Source organism: Anomaloglossus baeobatrachus, chromosome 1, assembly GCF_048569485.1.
Source record: "Anomaloglossus baeobatrachus isolate aAnoBae1 chromosome 1, aAnoBae1.hap1, whole genome shotgun sequence".
Classification (NCBI taxonomy): Eukaryota; Metazoa; Chordata; class Amphibia; order Anura; family Aromobatidae; genus Anomaloglossus; species Anomaloglossus baeobatrachus.
In genome coordinates this window covers 311710878-311731133 of record NC_134353.1, presented here as the reverse complement: position 1 = coordinate 311731133, position 20256 = coordinate 311710878, and the positions used below count along the sequence as shown (strand labels likewise).

At 43.1% G+C, this 20256-nt stretch overlaps 1 protein-coding gene across 1 annotated transcript in view; it reads right to left on the bottom strand.

Annotated features, from left to right (window-relative positions):
• ADAMTS3 (ADAM metallopeptidase with thrombospondin type 1 motif 3) overlaps positions 1 to 20256 on the bottom strand; it is a 357250-nt gene that overhangs the window by 186375 nt on the left and 150619 nt on the right. Inside the window, exon 4 of the mRNA XM_075351241.1 lies at positions 14086 to 14236. Coding sequence (XP_075207356.1) covers positions 14086 to 14236 — 151 coding nt within the window. The remainder of the gene's footprint in view (positions 1 to 14085; positions 14237 to 20256) is intronic.

Below are 20256 nucleotides of genomic sequence, written 5' to 3'. Positions count from 1 at the left end.
ATAAACTGCAATACCCCAAATGTTGTTTATTTGATTGAGTGTATTTCCTGTCACGTTCAATATGTTGGCTGCACGAGTTGTCCCCTCAAACAAAGAATACGTAGACACATGTCAGACACATTAAATACATCTGCGGTAAATGTGTCTGCTGTTTCTAAACACATTGCCTCTGTTCACAATAGATGTCTTGACAATCTTGTTTTCACAGGCATTGAGAAAGTTTCCAGACCTAAAAGGGGTGGGGATCTTAGAAGAAAGATTCTTAATAGAGAATCTTTCTGGATCTTCAAATTGGGCACGAGAATGCCGCATGGTCTGAATATGAGGAGAGATCTTGTTATGCAGTATACTTGAATTCCTGAATTATTTGTTCTTTATAGGACATACCTTTTTCAGTACCAATAACTATATCATATTATACTGTAGTAATTATTGGATATTTGATGGTTCAAGGTTATTCCTTTAGCATTTGAATTTAAATTTTCACTATATAGCAATATGGACATTAACGAAATTTTTTTTTTTTTTTTTGTCCATGTCAGGAGGAAAAAAATCTTTCTTGTCTTTAAAGAGCCCCTTCTCTATAGATTATACCGGGCATATATATATTTCTTATCATGTGATCTCTCTGGTTACTTCTGCTTTTAATCAGTTTATATATATATATATTGGTGTTTTTTCCTTTTTCTGTTGTTGTGCTGACTTTTTGGTGCAGTGTCTCAGTTTCTATTCTTTCTTTTTTTTTTTTCTCTTCTCTGTGCTCTCCACATTAAATGGGCTGGGTGGTAACACATCCAATCAATTCAACCTGTTCTTGTTGTGCACAGACTTTAAATACTGTCTTAGGCTAGCGCCACACATCCGTGCCTCCGGTACGTGTTTGGCATTTTTTACACGTACCGGCGGCACGGAGACACGTACAGCAATGCTACCCTATGGTAGCAGGCACACACACGTAAAACCACACGGAACGTGTGTCCGTGTGCGTTTGTACGTGTGTGCGTTTTTCAAAGCGCTGACATGTCCGTTTTTTCACCGGCAGCACGGGTGTCACACGGCCCGCACCCGTACCACACGGGTGTAGTGTGGATGCGGTCCCGTGTGACACGCGCCAGCGCCTGACACACATGTCAGTGAAAAAAAACCAAAACATTAACTCACCGTCTCCAGCCCTCCTGTCTCTGCTGCTGCTGCCTCTTGCTGCCGACCGCCGCTCATTATTCTCATTGAATACTCACTTCACAGCCTGGCAGCAGCAGCAGCGGGGAGACGGGAGGGCTGGAGACCGAGGATCAGCACCACAGACAGCAGCGCGGACAGCAGGAAGGACCAGGTGAGTATAATAATTACCAGTTCTACGTGTGCTATCACGGATAGCACACGTAGAACACACGTGTCACGCACGTACCAGAGACACGTACTTACCTGCACGCAACACGCAGGGAAAATACGTGTCTCTCGGCACGTGCGTGAATTTCACGTGAGTGTGGCAGAAGCCTTAGAGATTTCCTCTGCGCATTCCATGATTAAGACCTATTCAGGTTGAAACGCGTAGGAAACAGCTCCTCTGTCTTGCCTCTCTATTTTTTGTCTTGCTTGGATGGAATATTAATATTTTTATGATCAATAAAGAATCTGTTTTTTAAGAAAATTCTACTTTCTCCTGAAGTTGCTGGAATTTCTCCTTTTTTTCACTTCTATGTCAGACCAGCTAATCTGTATAACCACACCCCCACCACTGATGAGCAGCCAATCAGTGGTGTGAGTGGGAGGATTATACAAATTCTGAACACTGCAATATCTACAGCAGAAAAAACAGGGATTCTACCAAAAACTGTATCAAGCAGTAAGTGATACATTGCTGGAATAGGGCTCTCTGTAACTATATTATGCTGCTCTCAGATTCCATAGCAAAACTCTGCTGACAGATTCCCTTTAAGACATTTTTCAAAAGCTTGACTAAGAAAAATCGCTTTAAAGAAATGGAAGATGCATAATGGGACAATCTATGAATAGTTTATCGTTGGTTGACAATACAAAGAGATTTCCAAAACAGGCAATCTCTATCAATAAGAGCTTTTTGATATTCCTTTAGTGAAAGGGCATATTTGCTTATATGAATCATAAAGGAATGCCATGTTGGAGCAATTTTGTGTGTTTAAAGTCTTAAATATCAAATTACCATTGCCTTCTACAAAGGATCCTTGAGTTTGTCTTAAAAAGGTTATATACAAAAGGGCATTCCCTGATTTATTCCAATAATATTAGAAAAACATGGCTGCTTTTGGACAGAAATAGTGCCACTACTGTCCACTGGTAATGTATGATATTGGACGTTATGCACATTCAATTAGACATTAAATACCATCCATGGACTGTAATTTCCTGCAATCCCTTAAATAACTATACCTTATATTGCTTATATGTAATGAAATTGGGCGATGCCCCATGTAATCATTCAAATCAATGACCTGAAACTAAAGCATATAATAACCTAAAAAGTACAATCAATCAAATTATAAAATCATTGTTAGAAGTGAACTCACCCTCTTTTACAGGTAATCACTGTGTTTTCAGCTCCTCTCAGCCAATCACACAGTGAGATATAGTTACTAGCCTGTTTTCTGGTTCTCACATAGAGGGCAGACAGAAAGTGATAGACCCCATACTACACATGGAGGGCAGACAGAAAGTGATAGACCCCATACTACACATGGAGGGCAGGTAGAGAGAGATAGACCCCTATAGTACACATGAAAGGAAGGTAGAGAGTGATAGACTTCACACTACACATGGAGGGCAGGTAGAGAGTGACAGACCCCACAGTACACATTGAGGGCAGGTAGAAAGTGATAGACCACGCACTATACATGGAGGGCAGGGAGAGAGTGACAGACCCCACACTACACATGGAGGGCAGGTAGAGAGTGACAGACCCCACAGTACACATGGAGGGAAGGTAGAACGTGATAAACCCCGCACTATACATGGAGGGCAGGGAGAGAGTGACAGACCCCACACTACACATAGAGAGCAGGTAGAGAGTGACAGACCTCGCACTACACATGGAGGGCAGATAGAGATTTACAGACCTCGCACTACACATGGAGAGCAGGTAGAGAGTGACAGACCTCGCACTACACATGGAGGGCAGGCAGAAAGTGAGAAACCGTACACTACACATAGAGGGCAGGTAGAAAGTGACAGACCCCGCACTATACATGGAGGGCAGGTAGAAAGTGACAGACCCCGCACTATACATGGAGGGCAGGGAGAGAGTGACAGACCCCACACTACACATGGAGGGCAGGTAGAAAGTGACAGACCCCGCACTATACATGGAGGGCAGGGAGAGAGTGACAGACCCCATACTACATATCGAGGGCAGGCAGAGAATGACAGACCCAAACTACACATGGAGGGCAGGCGGAGAGTGACAGACCCCACACCACATATGGAGGTCAGGTAGAGAGTGACATACCCCGCACCACACATGGAGGAAAGGTAGATAGTGACAGGCCCCACACTACACATGGAGGACAGGCAGAGAGTGATAGACCCCGCACTACACACGGAGGGCAGGTAGAGTGTAACAGACCCTGCACTGTATATGGAGGGCAGGTAGAGAGTGACAGACTGCACACTACACATGGAGGGCAGGTAGAGAGTGATAGACCCCACACTACACATGGAGTGCAGAGAGAGTAACAGACCCCGCACTGTATATGGAGGGCAGGTAGAGAGTGACAGACTGCGCATTACATATGGAGGGTAGGTAGTGAGTGACAGACCACAAACTACAGATGGAGGGCAGGTAGAGAGTAACAGACTCCTCCCTACTCATGGAGGACAGGAAGAGAGTGATAGACCCCACACTACAGATGGAGGGCAGGTACACAGTGATAGACCCGACACTACACATGAAGGGCAGGTAGAGAGTGATGGACCCCGCACTACACACAGAGGGTAGGTAGAGAGTGATAGACCCCGCACTACACATGAAGTGTAGGTAGAGAGTGACAGACCACACACTACACATGGAGGGCAGGTAGAGAGTGATAGACCCCACACTACACATGGAGTGCAGGGAGAGAGTAACAGACCCCCCACTACATATCGAGGGCAGGCAGAGAATGACAGACCCAAACTACACATGGAGGGCAGGCGGAGAGTGACAGACCCCACACCACACATGGAGGAAAGGTAGATAGTGACAGGCCCTACACTACACATGGAGGACAGGCAGAGAGTGATAGACCCCGCACTACACACGTAGGGCAGGTAGAGTGTAACAGACCCTGCACTGTATATAGAGGGCAGGTAGAGAGTGACAGATCCCACATTACACATGGAGGGTAAGTAGAGAGTCGTAGACCCCGCACTACACATGGAGTGCAGAGAGAGTAACAGACCCCGCACTGTATATGGAGGGCAGGTAGAGAGTGACAGACTGCGCATTACACATGGAGGGTAGGTAGTGACAGACCACAAACTACAGATGGAGGGCAGGTAGAGAGTAACAGACTCCTCCCTACTCATGGAGGACAGGAAGAGAGTGATAGACCCCACACTACAGATTGAGGGCAGGTACAGAGTGATAGACCCGACACTACACATGAAGGGCAGGTAGAGAGTGATGGACCCCGCACTACACACAGAGGGTAGGTAGAGAGTGATAGACCCCGCACTACACATGGAGGGCAGGTAGAGAGTGATAGACCCCACACTACACATGGAGTGCAGGGAGAGAGTAACAGACCCCACACTACATATCGAGGGCAGGCAGAGAATGACAGACCCAAACTACACATGGAGGGCAGGCGGAGAGTGACAGACCCCACACTACATATGGAGGTCAGGTAGAGAGTGACATACCCCGCACCACACATGGAGGAAAGGTAGATAGTGACAGGCCCCACACTACACATGGAGGACAGGCAGAGAGTGATAGACCCCGCACTACACACGGAGGGCAGGTAGAGTGTAACAGACCCTGCACTGTATATAGAGGGCAGGTAGAGAGTGACAGATCCCACATTACACATGGAGGGTAAGTAGAGAGTCATAGACCCCGCACTACACATGGAGTGCAGAGAGAATAACAGACCCCGCACTGTATATGGAGGGCAGGTAGAGAGTGACAGACTGCGCATTACACATGGAGGGTACGTAGTGAGTGACAGACCACAAACTACAGATGGAGGGCAGGTAGAGAGTAACAGACTCCTCCCTACTCATGGAGGACAGGAAGAGCATGATAGACCCCACACTACAGATTGAGGGCAGGTACAGAGTGATAGACCCGACACTACACATGAAGGGCAGGTAGAGAATGATGGATCCCGCACTGCACACAGAGGGTAGGTAGAGAGTGATAGACCCCGCACTACACATGAAGTGTAGGTAGAGAGTAACAGACCCCGCACTGTATATGGAGGGCAGGTAGAGAGTGACAGACCCCACATTACACATGGAGAGTAGGTAGAGAGTGACAGACCACACACTACACATGGAGGGCAGGGAGAGAGTGATAGACTCTGCACTACAGATAGAGGGCAGGTAGAGAGTGATAGACCCCACACTACAGATGGAGAGCAGGTAGAGAGTGATAGACCCCACACTACACATGAAGGGCAAGTAAAGAGTGATGGACCCCGCACTACACACAGAGGGCAGGTAGAGAGCGACAGACCCCAAACTACATATGGAGGGCAGGTAGAAAGTGACAGATGTCATGCTACACATGGAAGGCAGGTAGAGAGAAACAGGCCTCGCACTACACATAGAAGGCAGGTAGAAAGTGACAGACCTCACATTACACATGGAGGGAAAGTAGAGTGTGACAGACTCAACACTACATATGGAGGTCAGGTAGACAGTGACAAACCCCACACTACACATGGAGGGCAGGTAGAGAGTGACAGACCTCACATTACACATGGAAGGAATGTAGAGCGTGACAGACCTCAAACTACATATAGAGGGCAGGTAGAATGTAACAGACCCCACACTACACATGGATGGAAAGTTGAAAGTGACAGTCCCCACACTATACATGGAGGGCAGATTCAGTGTCACAGACCATACACCACACATGGAGGGCAGTGAGAAATTGACAGATTCCAAACAACAGATGAAGAGTAGGCAGAGAGTGACAAGCCACACACTAAACATGAAGGGTCCAGGTAAGGACATCCTATTTGTCTTTAGCTGTAGAACTATCAGAATGCATAATTAGGACATGCGCTGTCACCTGTAGAGCCACAATATAAGCAAAAGGAGTCAGTGCTGTCTTTACATAGAGTGAAGCCTTAGTAATGGATATGACACCCTCACCTTTTGTCATACTCTAATATATGCTGCAATTGCTATTTTAGTCGTGAAGTATAATGGATGTCTAAGTGGGAGTGCCCTTCTAAAAACTCACTCTCATTTTGCCGTGACCTAATGCTTATGTATCTCCCTGTCAAGAACTCTCCCACATTGACATCTCTGTTATTTCATCATTACAGATCTTCTGTTAGAACAAAAGAAAAAACTAAAATAAACCCCATAAGCCAAATAATAAAAGTCCTGAGTTACTGAATGACTATTTCATAAGCATTTCACATGAACTGTGCTATGACAATGTCACTGACTCACTACTAGTCTCACCATCAAAAGCTTTATAGAATTAGTCAAGGGTGTTATGAATGCTGCTGTCACAGGTGGCTTGACGATGACCGGGCCCTTAGAGGAGGGGAGACTGGAGGTGCATTCTCGGGCACACCTCTAGCTGAATATTGTGGAGCAGAGAGCCACTGGCTCCATGCCGCACACTTAAGGCTGCTTTACACACAACGATATCGCTAACGATCTCGTTAGCGATGTGACACGCCAGATCGTAGATACGATTTGTCGAGATCACACATAGGTCGTTTTGTGACCGGCGCTACAAAAATGACCTATGTGCGATCTCGGCAAATCGTATTTACGATCTGGCGTGTCACATCGCTAACGAGATCGTTAGCGATATCGTTGTGTGTAAAGCAGCCTTTACTCCACATCTATGTGCCTTTCACAGGCCTGCAGCTGCAGAGAATGCCAGCATCACATTGCAGGCAGCACAATCATATCACAGGATTCCGCAACGCTGCACAAACAAGTGGACAGTATTTTGCATAGGATGAGAACCAGTAATACCTCATATGCCTCTTCATTGAGTAAGGAGCATCAGACGAGTAGTGTACATCTCTGAGTGCACCTCACCACAAATCCTAATACCTCCGTCCCACCCTAGCTTCACCCACTTTGTCATGTGAACGATAAAAGTCACAAGATTTGAGCACAGCCTTGAGTTGCGTTAAAATGATGTGACTTTTCTACTTTTTTTTTACCAGAATACTTGCAAAAAAACAATGATGCATCCATAATGTTTACAATGTTAAAGGGAACCTATCACCAGATTTGGTGACCAAGCTGCGGCCACTAACAGAATGTTGTATATAAGTGCCCAGGTCGCTCTGTAGAATGTAAAAAACACTTTTATAATACTCACCTAGGGGGCAGTCCGGTCCGATGGGTGTCGCTGCTCTCCGGTCTGGTGCCTCCTCTCTGCTGCGATCTCCCTCCTCCTTCTACCCAGCCCTCAGTGTGGACGATGTGTCTACAATATCCACACAGTCAGACATTGCGGTCCTGCGAAGGCAAATCAAAGTATGGTAGTGTGCATGCACGGGCAGTCTTTAGCCTTTCCTCGCGCAGGACCTCAATGCCGGCTAGTGTGCATAACGTAGCATTATGGACATGGGCCTCAGAAGAAGGAGGACGGCAATCGCCGCAAAGATGAGGCGATGGACTGGTGAGAGGAGGTGCTGGACCAGAGAGCAGTGTTACCCATTGGAGTGGACCGCCCCACAGGTGAGTAGTATAAAAGTGTTTTTTACTTTCCACACAGCGGCCCGGGCTCTTATATACAGTATTCTAGAATGCTGTATATACAGTCATATGAAAAAGTTTGGGCACCCCTATTAATGTTAACCTTTTTTCTTTATAACAATTTGGGTTTTTGCAACAGCTATTTCAGTTTCATATATCTAATAACTGATGGACTGAGTAATATTTCTGGATTGAAATGAGGTTTATTGTACTAACAGAAAATGTGCAATCCGCATTTAAACAAAATTTGACTGGTGCAAAAGTATGGGCACCTCAACATAAAAGTGACATTAATATTCTGTAGATCCTCCTTTTGCAAAAATCACAGCCTCTAGTCGCTTCCTGTAGCTTTTAATGAGTTCCTGGATCCTGGATGAAGGTATATTTGACCATTCCTGTTTACAAAACAATTCCAGTTCAGTTAAGTTTGATGGTCGCCGAGCATGGACAGCATGCTTCAAATCATCCCACAGATTTTCAATGATATTCAGGTCTGGGGACTGGGATTGCCATTCCAGAACATTGAATTGTTCCTCTGCATGAATGCCTGAGTAGATTTGGAGCGGTGTTTTAGATCATTGTCTTGCTGAAATATCCATCCCCTGCGTAACTTCAGCTTCGTCACTGATTCTTGCACATTATTGTCAAGAATCTGCTGATACTGAGTTGAATCCATGCGACCCTCAACTTTAACAAGATTCCCGGTGCCGGCATTGGCCACACAGCACCAAAGCATGATGGAACCTCCACCAAATTTTACTGTGGGTAGCAAGTGCTTTTCTTGGAATGCTGTGTTTTTTTTCCTCCATGCATAACACCTTTTTGTATGACCAAACAACTCAATCTTTGTTTCATCAGTCCACAGGACCTTCTTCCAAAATGTAGCTGGCTTGTCCAAATGTGCTTTTGCATACCTCAGGCGACTGTTTGTGGCGTGCTTGCAGAAACGGCTTCTTTCGCATCACTCTCCCATACAGCTTCTCCTTGTGCAACGTGCGCTGTATTGTTGACCGATGCACATTGACACCATCTGCAGCAAGATGATGCTGCAGGTCTTTGGAGGTGGTCTGTGGATTGTCCTTCACTGTTCTCACCATTCTTCTTCTCTGCCTTTCTGATATTTTTCTTGGTCTGCCACTTCTGGGCTGAACAAGAACTGTACCTGTGTTCTTCCATTTCCTTACTATGTTCCTCACAGTGGAAACTGACAGTTTAAATCTCTGAGACAGCGCTTTTTGTATCCTTCCCCTGAACAACTATGTTGAATAATCTTTGTTTTCAGATCATTTGAGAGTTGTTTTGAGGAGCCCATGATGCCACTCTTCATAGGAGATTCAAATAGGAGAACAACTTGCAAGTGGCCACCTTAAATACCTTTTTTCATGATTGGATACACCTGCCTATGAAGTTCAAAGCTCAATGAGGTTACAAAACCAATTTAGTGCTTTAGTAAGTCAGTAAAAAGTAGTTAGGAGTGTTCAAATCAAGAAATTGATAAGGGTGCCCATACTTTTGCACTGGTCAAATTTTGTTTAAATGCGGATTGCACATTTTCTGTTAGTACAATAAACCTCATTTCAATCCAGAAATATTACTCAGTCCATCAGTTATTAGATATATGAAACTGAAATAGCTGTTGCAAAAACCCAAATTGTTAAAAAGAAAAAAGGTTAACATTAATAGGGGTGCCCAAACTTTTTCATATGACTAAGAGCCCACTGGTGGTGGCCGCAGCTTATAGTTGCCAAATCTGGTGACAGACATGCACACACTCTAGGGGAGATATACAATTATGATGCTTTAAAGAGAGATTTGTAAAATGTTATGCATAGCATTGGTGACATACTATGAAAACACAACAGTAAGATAGGAAAGTCTTACAAAAAAAAGAGGATGACTGAGTTTATAAGTGTTAAAGTAAAATAATATTATTAATATAGTAATAAGCAGAAACAGGAGAGGGATATCTTGAAAATGAGTTCTGATCATAGGTTATCACAGCTTAAAAGGATAAATATTCTTAGAAATTGTCCAAAAGCAGAATTATTTTTATTAAGTAATGGCTGCATTCTCTGTGATATATATAATAATTATAATTTTGATTAAAAAAAAAAGGTGAAGTAATGTTACTGCTGTGCATGAATTAGGTGGTAACCAAGGGGCTTCCTAATCCGTTCTTCAGATATGAAAAGTCACAAAGCGCAAATTAATTGTTATGGCTACATGCTGCTCTTTTCAGTGCATCAGCAAAACACTTCATCAAACACTTTAGACATTAGAAGAGGCCATTCCTAAAAGTTTCCTTCTGAAAATTGGCTAAGTGGCTCACTTTTTGCCAAACCAAATTTCCCACAGAATAGAATAATGGGTGGTAAAAAGATCTTCAGACTGACCTCTAGAACACTTAACGACTCCTGCTGCACAAGGCTGTGAAAAGCCGGGCCAGCCACTACACTGAGGTTCTTTAGAAAGCCTCAAATGGCCAGCTCTACCTCCTACCGGGCCTTCAATGAAAAGCATTGTTTGGTTAGCCTCTCAGAGGAGAAGAGTGATCACACGTCCAATTCTGAAAAAAGGGGAAATTAGTTGCTTGTCTCCACATCAAGATGTGATGTTTTAATACAGGAAGGGGACAAAGGCTACATTTCACCCTTTGTCTGATATTCGGCCATTCTGTGTTAGCTAAGGCCGTCTGCACTTGTTCCTCTAAATTCGGAGAAAAGCAGTATTGTCTAGAGACAGAGACATATCATGTGAAATCATTTCAGCTGTCAGTACCAGGATCTTTGTTATAAATGCTAATTGGACAACTGTAAATCATGGGTCTACTTTAAATTCACCTCCAATTTTTGCATGCCAGCTTTAATGCCAGATAACCCAAATAAACCAAGACCACAAAGAATGAAAATATACAATACATAAAGTACAGACCGTCAATGACCTGTCTAAATGTTGTGACCCAGTAATGTGTAAAAAAGTCACTTTCATAACTTTGTGTTTCTGACATATTGCGTTGATAACTTCCTTTTCAATTATCTAAGGGACTTTTATTTTTTACTTGTTATGGACGGACGTGGAGAAGGCTCATTAGACCCGCTATTGTGTAGGCTTCTGCTCTAAGGTCTAGCATTCCCAAGCAACCAGGAGCAACACTCCAATCATCCTTTATGTCTACGAGTTTCCCACCTGTAACAAAGACACGGTCAGCCCGAGTCATGACAACTACACCATATATACAAGAATTCGGGCTAATAGAAAGCATGTATAAAAGCTCACTTATTAGCCTTTACATTGTGAAGAGGTAATTACTTAACGCATTACAGACTAAGGTGTTTCTAACAAGGGATTTTCTCTTCTGTGCCACAGCTTCCAAATTTAATTTAATTTCTTCCAAATTTAATTTTACTCATTTATAATTTGCACTTAATAAGCAGTATAATGTGTCAACTATGAAGTCAATACTGGACTTACTACCAAGCCAAAAAAAATCAATATTCTTGTAAATGATTAAAGTTTGTTTTCTTTTACAAAGGATAAGCAGAACCCAAAAATAAGGTAGACTGTTTAAAAATTGTAATTGATTTTCATCACTGAATGCAAAACCGATTCTGCCTACATATGATCCAAAATAATACCTTGCATCAGAAATACTTTACAGCTCCAATTCTAAACCAGCCTGCTGAATATTTCCCAAAAGACATTCTCCATATGTCACACCAAATATTGTCTAAACATAAACTTCTTTCTTTTGATGATAACAGCTCAGCTAAAAATAGGTCCCTGTGGCTCTTTAAAGGTCTCGGCTTAAAGAGGTTGTCCAGGACCCTAACTTATTTACTAGTTTTACCATAAATGCTTAATGATAATGAATGACCCTAAATATCCTCATATACTTTTCCTGTCCAGTTTCATGTTATTTTATGTATTTTTTTCTTCACTTTTTGTGTCCAGGCACGAGTTCTGCTGTCATAGCCAATACTTCTTCTGAATCCTCTGCTCTCTTCTTACTACATTTCCCATCATTCCTTGTGTTGGGCTGCAAGCCAGCAGTGAGTGTGACGTGACTTGGGGTGGTAGCTGTGGGCGAGGTACTCGCTTTCCACATCATCCCGGCTAGCTTCAGAAATATGAGGGTCCTGGGTCTGTGTGTCTGTGAGTGTTGCTACTGTTGCTGCTGTGGACACCTTCAGGTTCAGCTCTACCGCGCTCTGAGTGTTGTCAGACCCCTTTATCCCCAATATGAGGAAGCCAGACAAGTTTGTAAAAGTCCTTTTTACTGAAGACTAAACTTACGTACAAAGGGTAGCAGGTATTACACTTGTAGTTTCCTTCTGCGCAATATAAAGACACATGCCTAACAGTTCTGGAAGCGGCACAATACTTGTGAACATTTCAGATGAACAGTATGGCAATAGGGGTAACTCCATTCTTTAAGAAACTAACGTAGGACAGCTCTTGCTAGCTACCACCCTACTAAATGCACTATTAGTCTTACCAAACCACCTTTTCTTCAAGGCTATTCACCAGAGTGCAGTATACTACTGCTGCATTACACCTTTTTCAGTCCCAGAGTATCCCTACTTACCTGCTTAAGAGAACTGCCACCACTGTAGGTTCCTTGCTGGACTTGCTCCCTTATTTTTGACACACATAACAAATTCTTGTCTTTTTTCTCTGAGGGTGTCCTCACTCTGTTTTGCTCACCAACAATTTACTAACGCTCTCCTAACTGGAAAAAAAGTCTCTTTTCTCCTGTACTCTAGCCCCTCCCACTGTGGGCTAGTCCCAACTGTTAACTATGTCAGGTTAACTAACTGGCATGTAAGTAATGTTGGTGTCTGATAGATGTTTCTCCATTATTAACCCTTGGGCGTCATGCCAGCTGTCAATTCACAGCTGTTATCAACCTCAAAAGTAATACTCCGATTGCTAATGCACCAGGGCAATTGGGAAGGGCCAGGTAAAGCACCAGAATTGGCGCATCTAATGAATGTGCCACTTCTCGCGTGGTTGCGGACTGCTATTTTTAGGCTGGGAAGGGCCACATCACCATGGGGCTTCTCAGTCTGATAATATCAGCCCCCCAGCTTTCCTCTTTACTTTGGCTGGTTATCAACAATAGGGAGACCCCATGCCATTTTTTTAAAAATTATTTACATGAATAATTTAAAAAAAAACGGCATGAGATCTCTTCTATTTTTGATAACCAGCCATGGTAAAGCAGACAGCTTAGGGTTGCAGCCCTTAGCTGTCTTCTTTTCCTGCGCTGGTTATCAAAAATAGATGGGAGCTCACCTCATTTTTTTTTCCTTTATTATTCACAACAGTGTACAGGCATCTTCTCCATGCAATAAAGCATGTTGATTGGTCGTGTTGCAGCCTTTCAACAAACTTTATTAGCATTCAAACAGCACCCAAACCCAGTCACCCTTTACCATTTAGGTTTGCTCATTCCTAGTCCTAACTAGAAATCAGTGAACTAGAGATTCGGTGTTCGTATCAAACACAGACTTTACAAAAAAAAAACAGAGTTCAGGTTCGCAGTTCGGATGCTTTATTTATGCAAACTACTGGAGCCAGCAGCGCTGTGCTTGGGTACACTTGATGCTCGGCCCAGTGTAAGCTGCTTGCAGTGACTGAATGGCTCGCACTGGGGGTAAAAACAGTGTGATCGGATGTAGTATGCATCAAACAAAAAAAAATGGAAAACCCCCACTCACCCTGCCACAGAAGTGTTCTTTATATGGCTGACTGAATGTGGGTGGAGACCCATACTGCCCAATTAGTGATTTCCATTGAGGTTCGGGTCAAGTCCGGGTCCCAAACCGAACTCTAAAGTCCGGCTGAACCCACCGAGCCAAACTTCCATGGGTTCAATCATCTCTAGTCCTAACAGATGAAATTTATAAAAGAGCCTTTAGTATCATTATTGAATTCCAAAAATGACATTCAAAATATGGGTTCCAAGCCCTCAACACATTATTTTTCCACACATATACTAAAAATCCTTTTTTTTCATCGCATTTATGCATTTTACTGTAATAGTCTAAGAAAGTTACGGGCAAGGACCATTATTATTCATTGAGCCATTCATAGTCACGATTAGACTACATATACAGAAGGTATAGATACGTTAGCCAGCTATCTACAATGTAATTTTCCCCTAACCTGATCTATTGGGAATGTCTTCAGGCATAGCTTTCTTAGCTGTTGATCTTTTGTATATTACATGTATTCTTCCTTCTTCTTCCTCTTTTTGTTTGCCTTTCTCCAATGGTTCGATGAAGAATTCATCCTCTGTTGTGCGTATCATCCCAGCCTATAGTAAGGGTAATAAAAAAACATTTTAGAAGCATGCTTACTTCTATATACGAATATACATGTAGCTCAAATATCTGATATGCTGTATCCACTGTATTCAACTTTTATTAAATTTGCCAGGACATTTCATGTTTTTCTTAAGATCTTCTCATATACTGTACATCATAACACGAGTAACAACTGAACATTCAGGAGGAGCGCACAAACCTACTGCTCTTGTATTTGCAGAAGGCCTGAATCTTTGGCCATTATGAAGAATTGGGATTCATAATGAGGTGGTGGAGATCCCGGTTACTCTTTATTCCTACAGATATTTTTCATGTGGATCTCTAACAATGAAGTTCACCGAAATACAAATCCTATATAAGTTTCAAAGAGATTTGGTCTTGAAACTAAACTTTTCTCCTATGTTCTCTCAGCGTCATACATTGTTCAATCTTTCAGGGCAACCATATATATGAAGTATTAGATATTGATTTCCTTTACTACTCACTATAAGGATCAGGAAAACAATCTGAATTTGCCAGTTTTTCCTTGACAGCAGTGACAAATGTCCTGAACTTGACTTTCCTGTGTACTAATTAATGCCACCTTCCAATAGCCCTGACAGGGAATATTCACTTTGGTTGACTTCACCACCAGACCACGCGTTTTGAACTTTGTTCATTTTCAAAGTTTCTTTCAGGTAAAGCAGCACAAGTCTATGACTAAGCGTCCGTTGAAATAATAAAGTCATCTGTTTCCATCATTTACTCCATTTTATGGGTAGCACATTTCTCAAATGTTATGTAACGAGTCTAACTGTGGCTACTACAGTATTATCATCTTCTTTTGCAGGGCCAGGGTCTGAAATAATTGAAATTTGAAGGCTTTATTCTGGAATAAGTTATAGTGTCATGGTCTTTCTTCAGCTCCGTTACAATATTAGAATGGCATAATGCCAATGCATGGCAATACATTTTTTTGCCATATGCAAAATAAACCATTACTAGGCGTTGCCATGTTACAAAATACGTGTCTTCCCAGTTGGCTCACTCAAACTATTGTCTGCGAAAGCCATTTGCGTTACTTTGACCATATTAAGAAAAAATGTGGATAGAACATTTTACACCAAAGTAAAACTATTAATATTAAATTCTTTGAGCAACATACTGTATATCTCTTGTTTTAGTTTCTGCCAGGCAAACAGAAGTCTTGGCATCCCCACATAGCCTGAAAGTATAACATTCCAGTGGCTTAAAGGGACATGAAAACTTCAGTCCATCGCCCTTCATTCATCAGGAGGGCAAAAAACTGTTGGAAATGCTGCAGTTTTTTGCATAACTCGGAATTGCACATAATTGTGAGCATTTGGTGTTTTTTACGCCAATCCATGGAAAGCATGAGAACTTTTTCAAAAGTGAGGGATTTACCCGAGATGGGCAGTGGCCGATAGATACATGACAGTGGAAAGATACCGCAAATTAAGTTGCTCACCTCTTACTGATCTTCGTGCATCTTAGGCTAACAAACTGTTCATCAAGATTGGTATACAAAATGTGGGGACCTATATCTATTTTCTATACAGTTGAATGCAGACCATACCTACCTAATTCCATGGATCTCCAGTTCTAAGAACACCAAGATACGATTATTTTATAGTAAATAGACTTCTGCTCTTAGACGATCCCTACTTGTTAGAAAAGTTCCCTGACAAATACATTACATGATGACAAAATGTCATCCATTTGGGATCTCCAAAAATCAGCTGCAATATTGGAGGAAACCTAAAATCCTATAATAAGGTGTTTTATTCCTTGTAACACAACCACAGGAGGAACTGAGAATTACATAATGATCTTTCAAATCAATAAGCTGTCTGTATAATGTAGGATTGGACAGGTCCTCGAGAATAAGAGATGTTTGTTGTAACTGCTCCTCAATCAGGCTAAAGGCCCCGTTGCACACATCGATTTAACGTGCGATCGCATGAGCGATCGCACCCGCCCTCATCGTTTGTGCATTACGGGCAATTTGTTGCCCGTGTCGCACAAAGTCAGTTACCCCCGTCACATGTACTTATCATCCAAATGACCTCGCTGTGGGCGGCAAACATCCTATTCCTGAAGGGGGAGGGACGTTCGGCGTCACAGCGACGTCACTCAGCGGCCACCCAATAGAAGCGGAGGGGCGGAGATGAGCGGGACGTAACATCCCACCCACCTCCTTCCTTCCGCATTGCCGGTGGACGCAGGTAAGCTGCAGTTCGTCGGTCCCGAGGTGTCACACATAGCGATGTGTGGTGCCTTGGGAACGACGAACAACCGGAGACCTCCACAATCAACGATATTTTGAAAATGAACGACGTGTCAATGATGGACGATAAGGTGAGTATTTTCCATCGTTAACGCTCATTCGTTGGTGTCACACGCAACGACGTCGCTAACTATGCCGGATGTGCGTCACGGAATCCGTGACCCCGGCGATATATTGTTAGATACGCCATTGCGTGTAACAGGGCCTTAAGAAATGGAGATTCAGAATAGAGCATCTCAGAATTCTGTAATATGGTATGAGAATGGGTTTTCAAAAGTAGTCATCCCCTAATAAGCTGCATATTTTAGGCTCAGTGTCTCTTTAACTATGAGGCACCTAAGCATGCTGAAAGGCTAAACACATATGGAGAAGTGCGCGTATTCTAAACTTTTACTATATCTAAAATATACTCAAACCAAACTAAACAAAAAAAACTGTAGAAATTGTAGGAACTTAGCAACTGACCTGTGTTTTGATAACATCCACATCTGGAATATAAGTCATGAAAAGCTGCTATCTTCACACATCAGAGCAGTTAAACAAGGTAGAAAATTTTTTTTGCATCTAAGATATGTTAATTTGTGTTTGTCAGTTTTTATAGAGTGCTCACTGGCTACTTGGTCCCATACAGCATACATAAAAAAACTGGTAATTTACTTCCAGAGTACATATATTGCAAGATACAGTGAAACCTCGGTTTACGAGTAACTTAGTGTGCGACTATTTCACTATACGAGCAAAACTTGCTGTAAATTTGTAACTCAGTTTACGAGCATGCTTTGCTGTACGAGCAAATACTCACCGCACACACTTCCGGTTCCCTACTATAACCGTACTCTGACCCGCTCTTGCAGTCCGCACAAACACACACAAACACACACATATTCTGCTCACCTTACCTTCCGTTCCATCACCGGCCTCATGGTTCTTGTAGTTTGCCGGTACAGGATGTGTATTGGGTAACCATCGCGACAATGGAGGAACCTCCGCTGTCAGCCGCTACTCAAAGGCAGTATGCTGACCAATCAAAGGCAAGTGGCTCCTGCCTTTAATGTCAGCTCTCTGTTAGCAGAAGCTCAGGCGTCGGTCGCGATGGTTACCCAATACACATCCTGTACCAGTGAACTACAAGAACCAGGAGTTCGGCGGATGGAACGGAAGGTAAGGAGAGCAAAATATGTGTGTGTGCGTGTGTGTGTGTGTGTGTGTGTGTGTTTGTGCATGTGTGGAATGGCACAATATGGGACCAGGATGGGACATTGAACAAGTTGTGGAAGAATTGTCTAAGCTTGCATTATTTCCTATGGGAAATTTTGCTTTACTAGACGAGTAACTTGGTTTACAAGCACACTCCCAGAACGGATTGTTCTCGTAAACCAAGGTTCCACTGTATCTGCAAATATCAGTATGATTTTTCATAAAAAAAAATGTGTTTTTGCTATTATGATAGTTGAATAAAATGGTTATCTTTGGGTAAACTACCTTTGGAATATGCTACCATTGCAGCATTTAAAGAAAAATTAAGAGGAATTTGGCACTCCATAGAGTGCCAAGTTCATCTTTTATCTTCATAGGTTTAAACCCTTCTTGAGCACCCATTTTTTCAAGTGTGCCATAAACCTCATTCTACAAAAGTAAATTAAAGCAAGGCTCCAAATTATGGTAAATATAAAAGTGTAATGGTATAATATAATGGTAAAATGCTCTTTTCTATTGGAATTATAACCATTGAAGCTGGCTAGGATGACAGGAGTTGACTTCCAGCTGTTGATCCTGGCCTACCTCGGAATTACTGGCTGCCTCATATAGCAAGTTGGACAAAGTACAGTTAAAATCAGTGATATTTGGATGCAGAAGTTCTGGTCCAAAATATCAATCAAGCAGCACCGCCCATAAGCAAGAAATCTGGAGAATGGGGAATGGTGCGTTCCATAAAAAGAATGATGGAACAAACCTTTTAATATGAGCTAGTACTCATAGTAAGTCATTTTTACCAGTAATTTACATGCCTGAATAGGTCTCTTCTCTTGTTTATCATTCATCAGTAATGTATTTATGACGTTTCTTCATAATGCGGGATGTATCTACTTCTCTTGTCTGAGGAGATTGGAAAAGTTTTCAGGAATTTTCCTCTCATCCATTCCTATTCGCTCACTTTTTATAACTCCCTCCTTTTATTTTTCTCTTGGACAATTGCAGGTGGTTGACAGAGCACTAGCCTGCCATTACTTAAATAGAAGCCCCACTGAAAAGGATCAAGAGCTCTGTGTTTCATCAATTTAATATCCCTGCATTAACGCCAGCCAAGCAGACACAGAGACGATGCCAAGAGAAACATATGGGACTCAGCTGAAGGGGGGCCAGTTTTTAGAGACAGCTCTGTAGTCTAAACTTCTTAAGGAGTCGGTATAAGCATGCTTTCATTCAAAAGGTGCTGCTTCGTCTAAAAACACAGATTCAGCTCAAACACTGCTACCTTTCACCCTCCCTGTTAGCTTAAGGTGTATTTAGTTCAATGGTAGTATGATGCCTGCGTCACATATACCTGCTGCTTGTATTTTTTTTATGCCACTTTTTCTAACCTCACAAGAAAAAATCATCGAGAAAACATAAATAGTGTAAAACGTGGTAAAAACGTCAATTTATGTTTTAGTAACTCACTTAAAGGGAATAACTTCTTTATACAACTCCCTTGCATATATATGCCTTTACCAGTAGCATAACTACCGGGAGAGGATAGCAGGGACGGTTGCCTCGGGCCCTGTGATCAGAGGGGCACAGCCGGAGCTACTGCCACTGTTATCTATATCAGTATGCACAGCACGCCAATATCTATATTGATATCTGCGGAGGAGCAGGGAGAAACGATTCCCTGCACTGCCACTCTCTGTTCTGTGGACCACAGGGCTTTTTAATGCGGGCGTCACACGATACGATCTATCGTGCGATCACACGAGCGATCGTACCCGCCCCCGTCGTTTGTGCGTCATGGGCAATTAGTTGCCCGTGGCGCACAAAGTTGTTAAACCCCCGTCACACGTACTTGCCTGCTGAGCAACGTCGCTCTGGGCGGCGAACATCCACTTCCTGAAGGGGGAGGGACGTTCGGCGTCACAGCGACGTCACACAGCCGCCGGCCAATAGAAGCGGAGAGGCGGAGATGAGCGGGACGTAAACATCCCGCCCACCTTCTTCCTTCAAAATTGCCGGCGGCCGCAGGTAAGCTGCAGTTCAGCGTTCCCGGGGTGTCACACGGAGCAATGTGTGCTACCCCGGGTACGATGAACAACCGGCGAAAAGAAGAATAAACAATTTTTTAAAAATAAACGACGTGTAAACGATACACGATTTGTAACCGATTTGCGATCGTTATGAGACGCTCGTAGGTGTCACACGAAACGACGTCGCAAACGATGCCGGATGTGCGTCACGAAAACCGTGACCCCGACGACATATTGCACAACAGATCGTCTCGTGTGACACCCGCATAAGCCTGCGGGCTACAGAACAGTGGGATGATGGTGCCGCTGCACTTACAGGATATTACAGTCCCACCTCTGTGGCGTGACTGATGTCATGATCTACCTCCACTTGACCAGTTAGGATTCTGGTTCCTGGATTAGGTGAGCATGTGATGTTTTTGATTTTTATTTAAACGTGTGGTGGGACTGTGGGAGCATCATAAAGTATGGGGCCCCTCATATAGTGTGACGCTTCCATTAA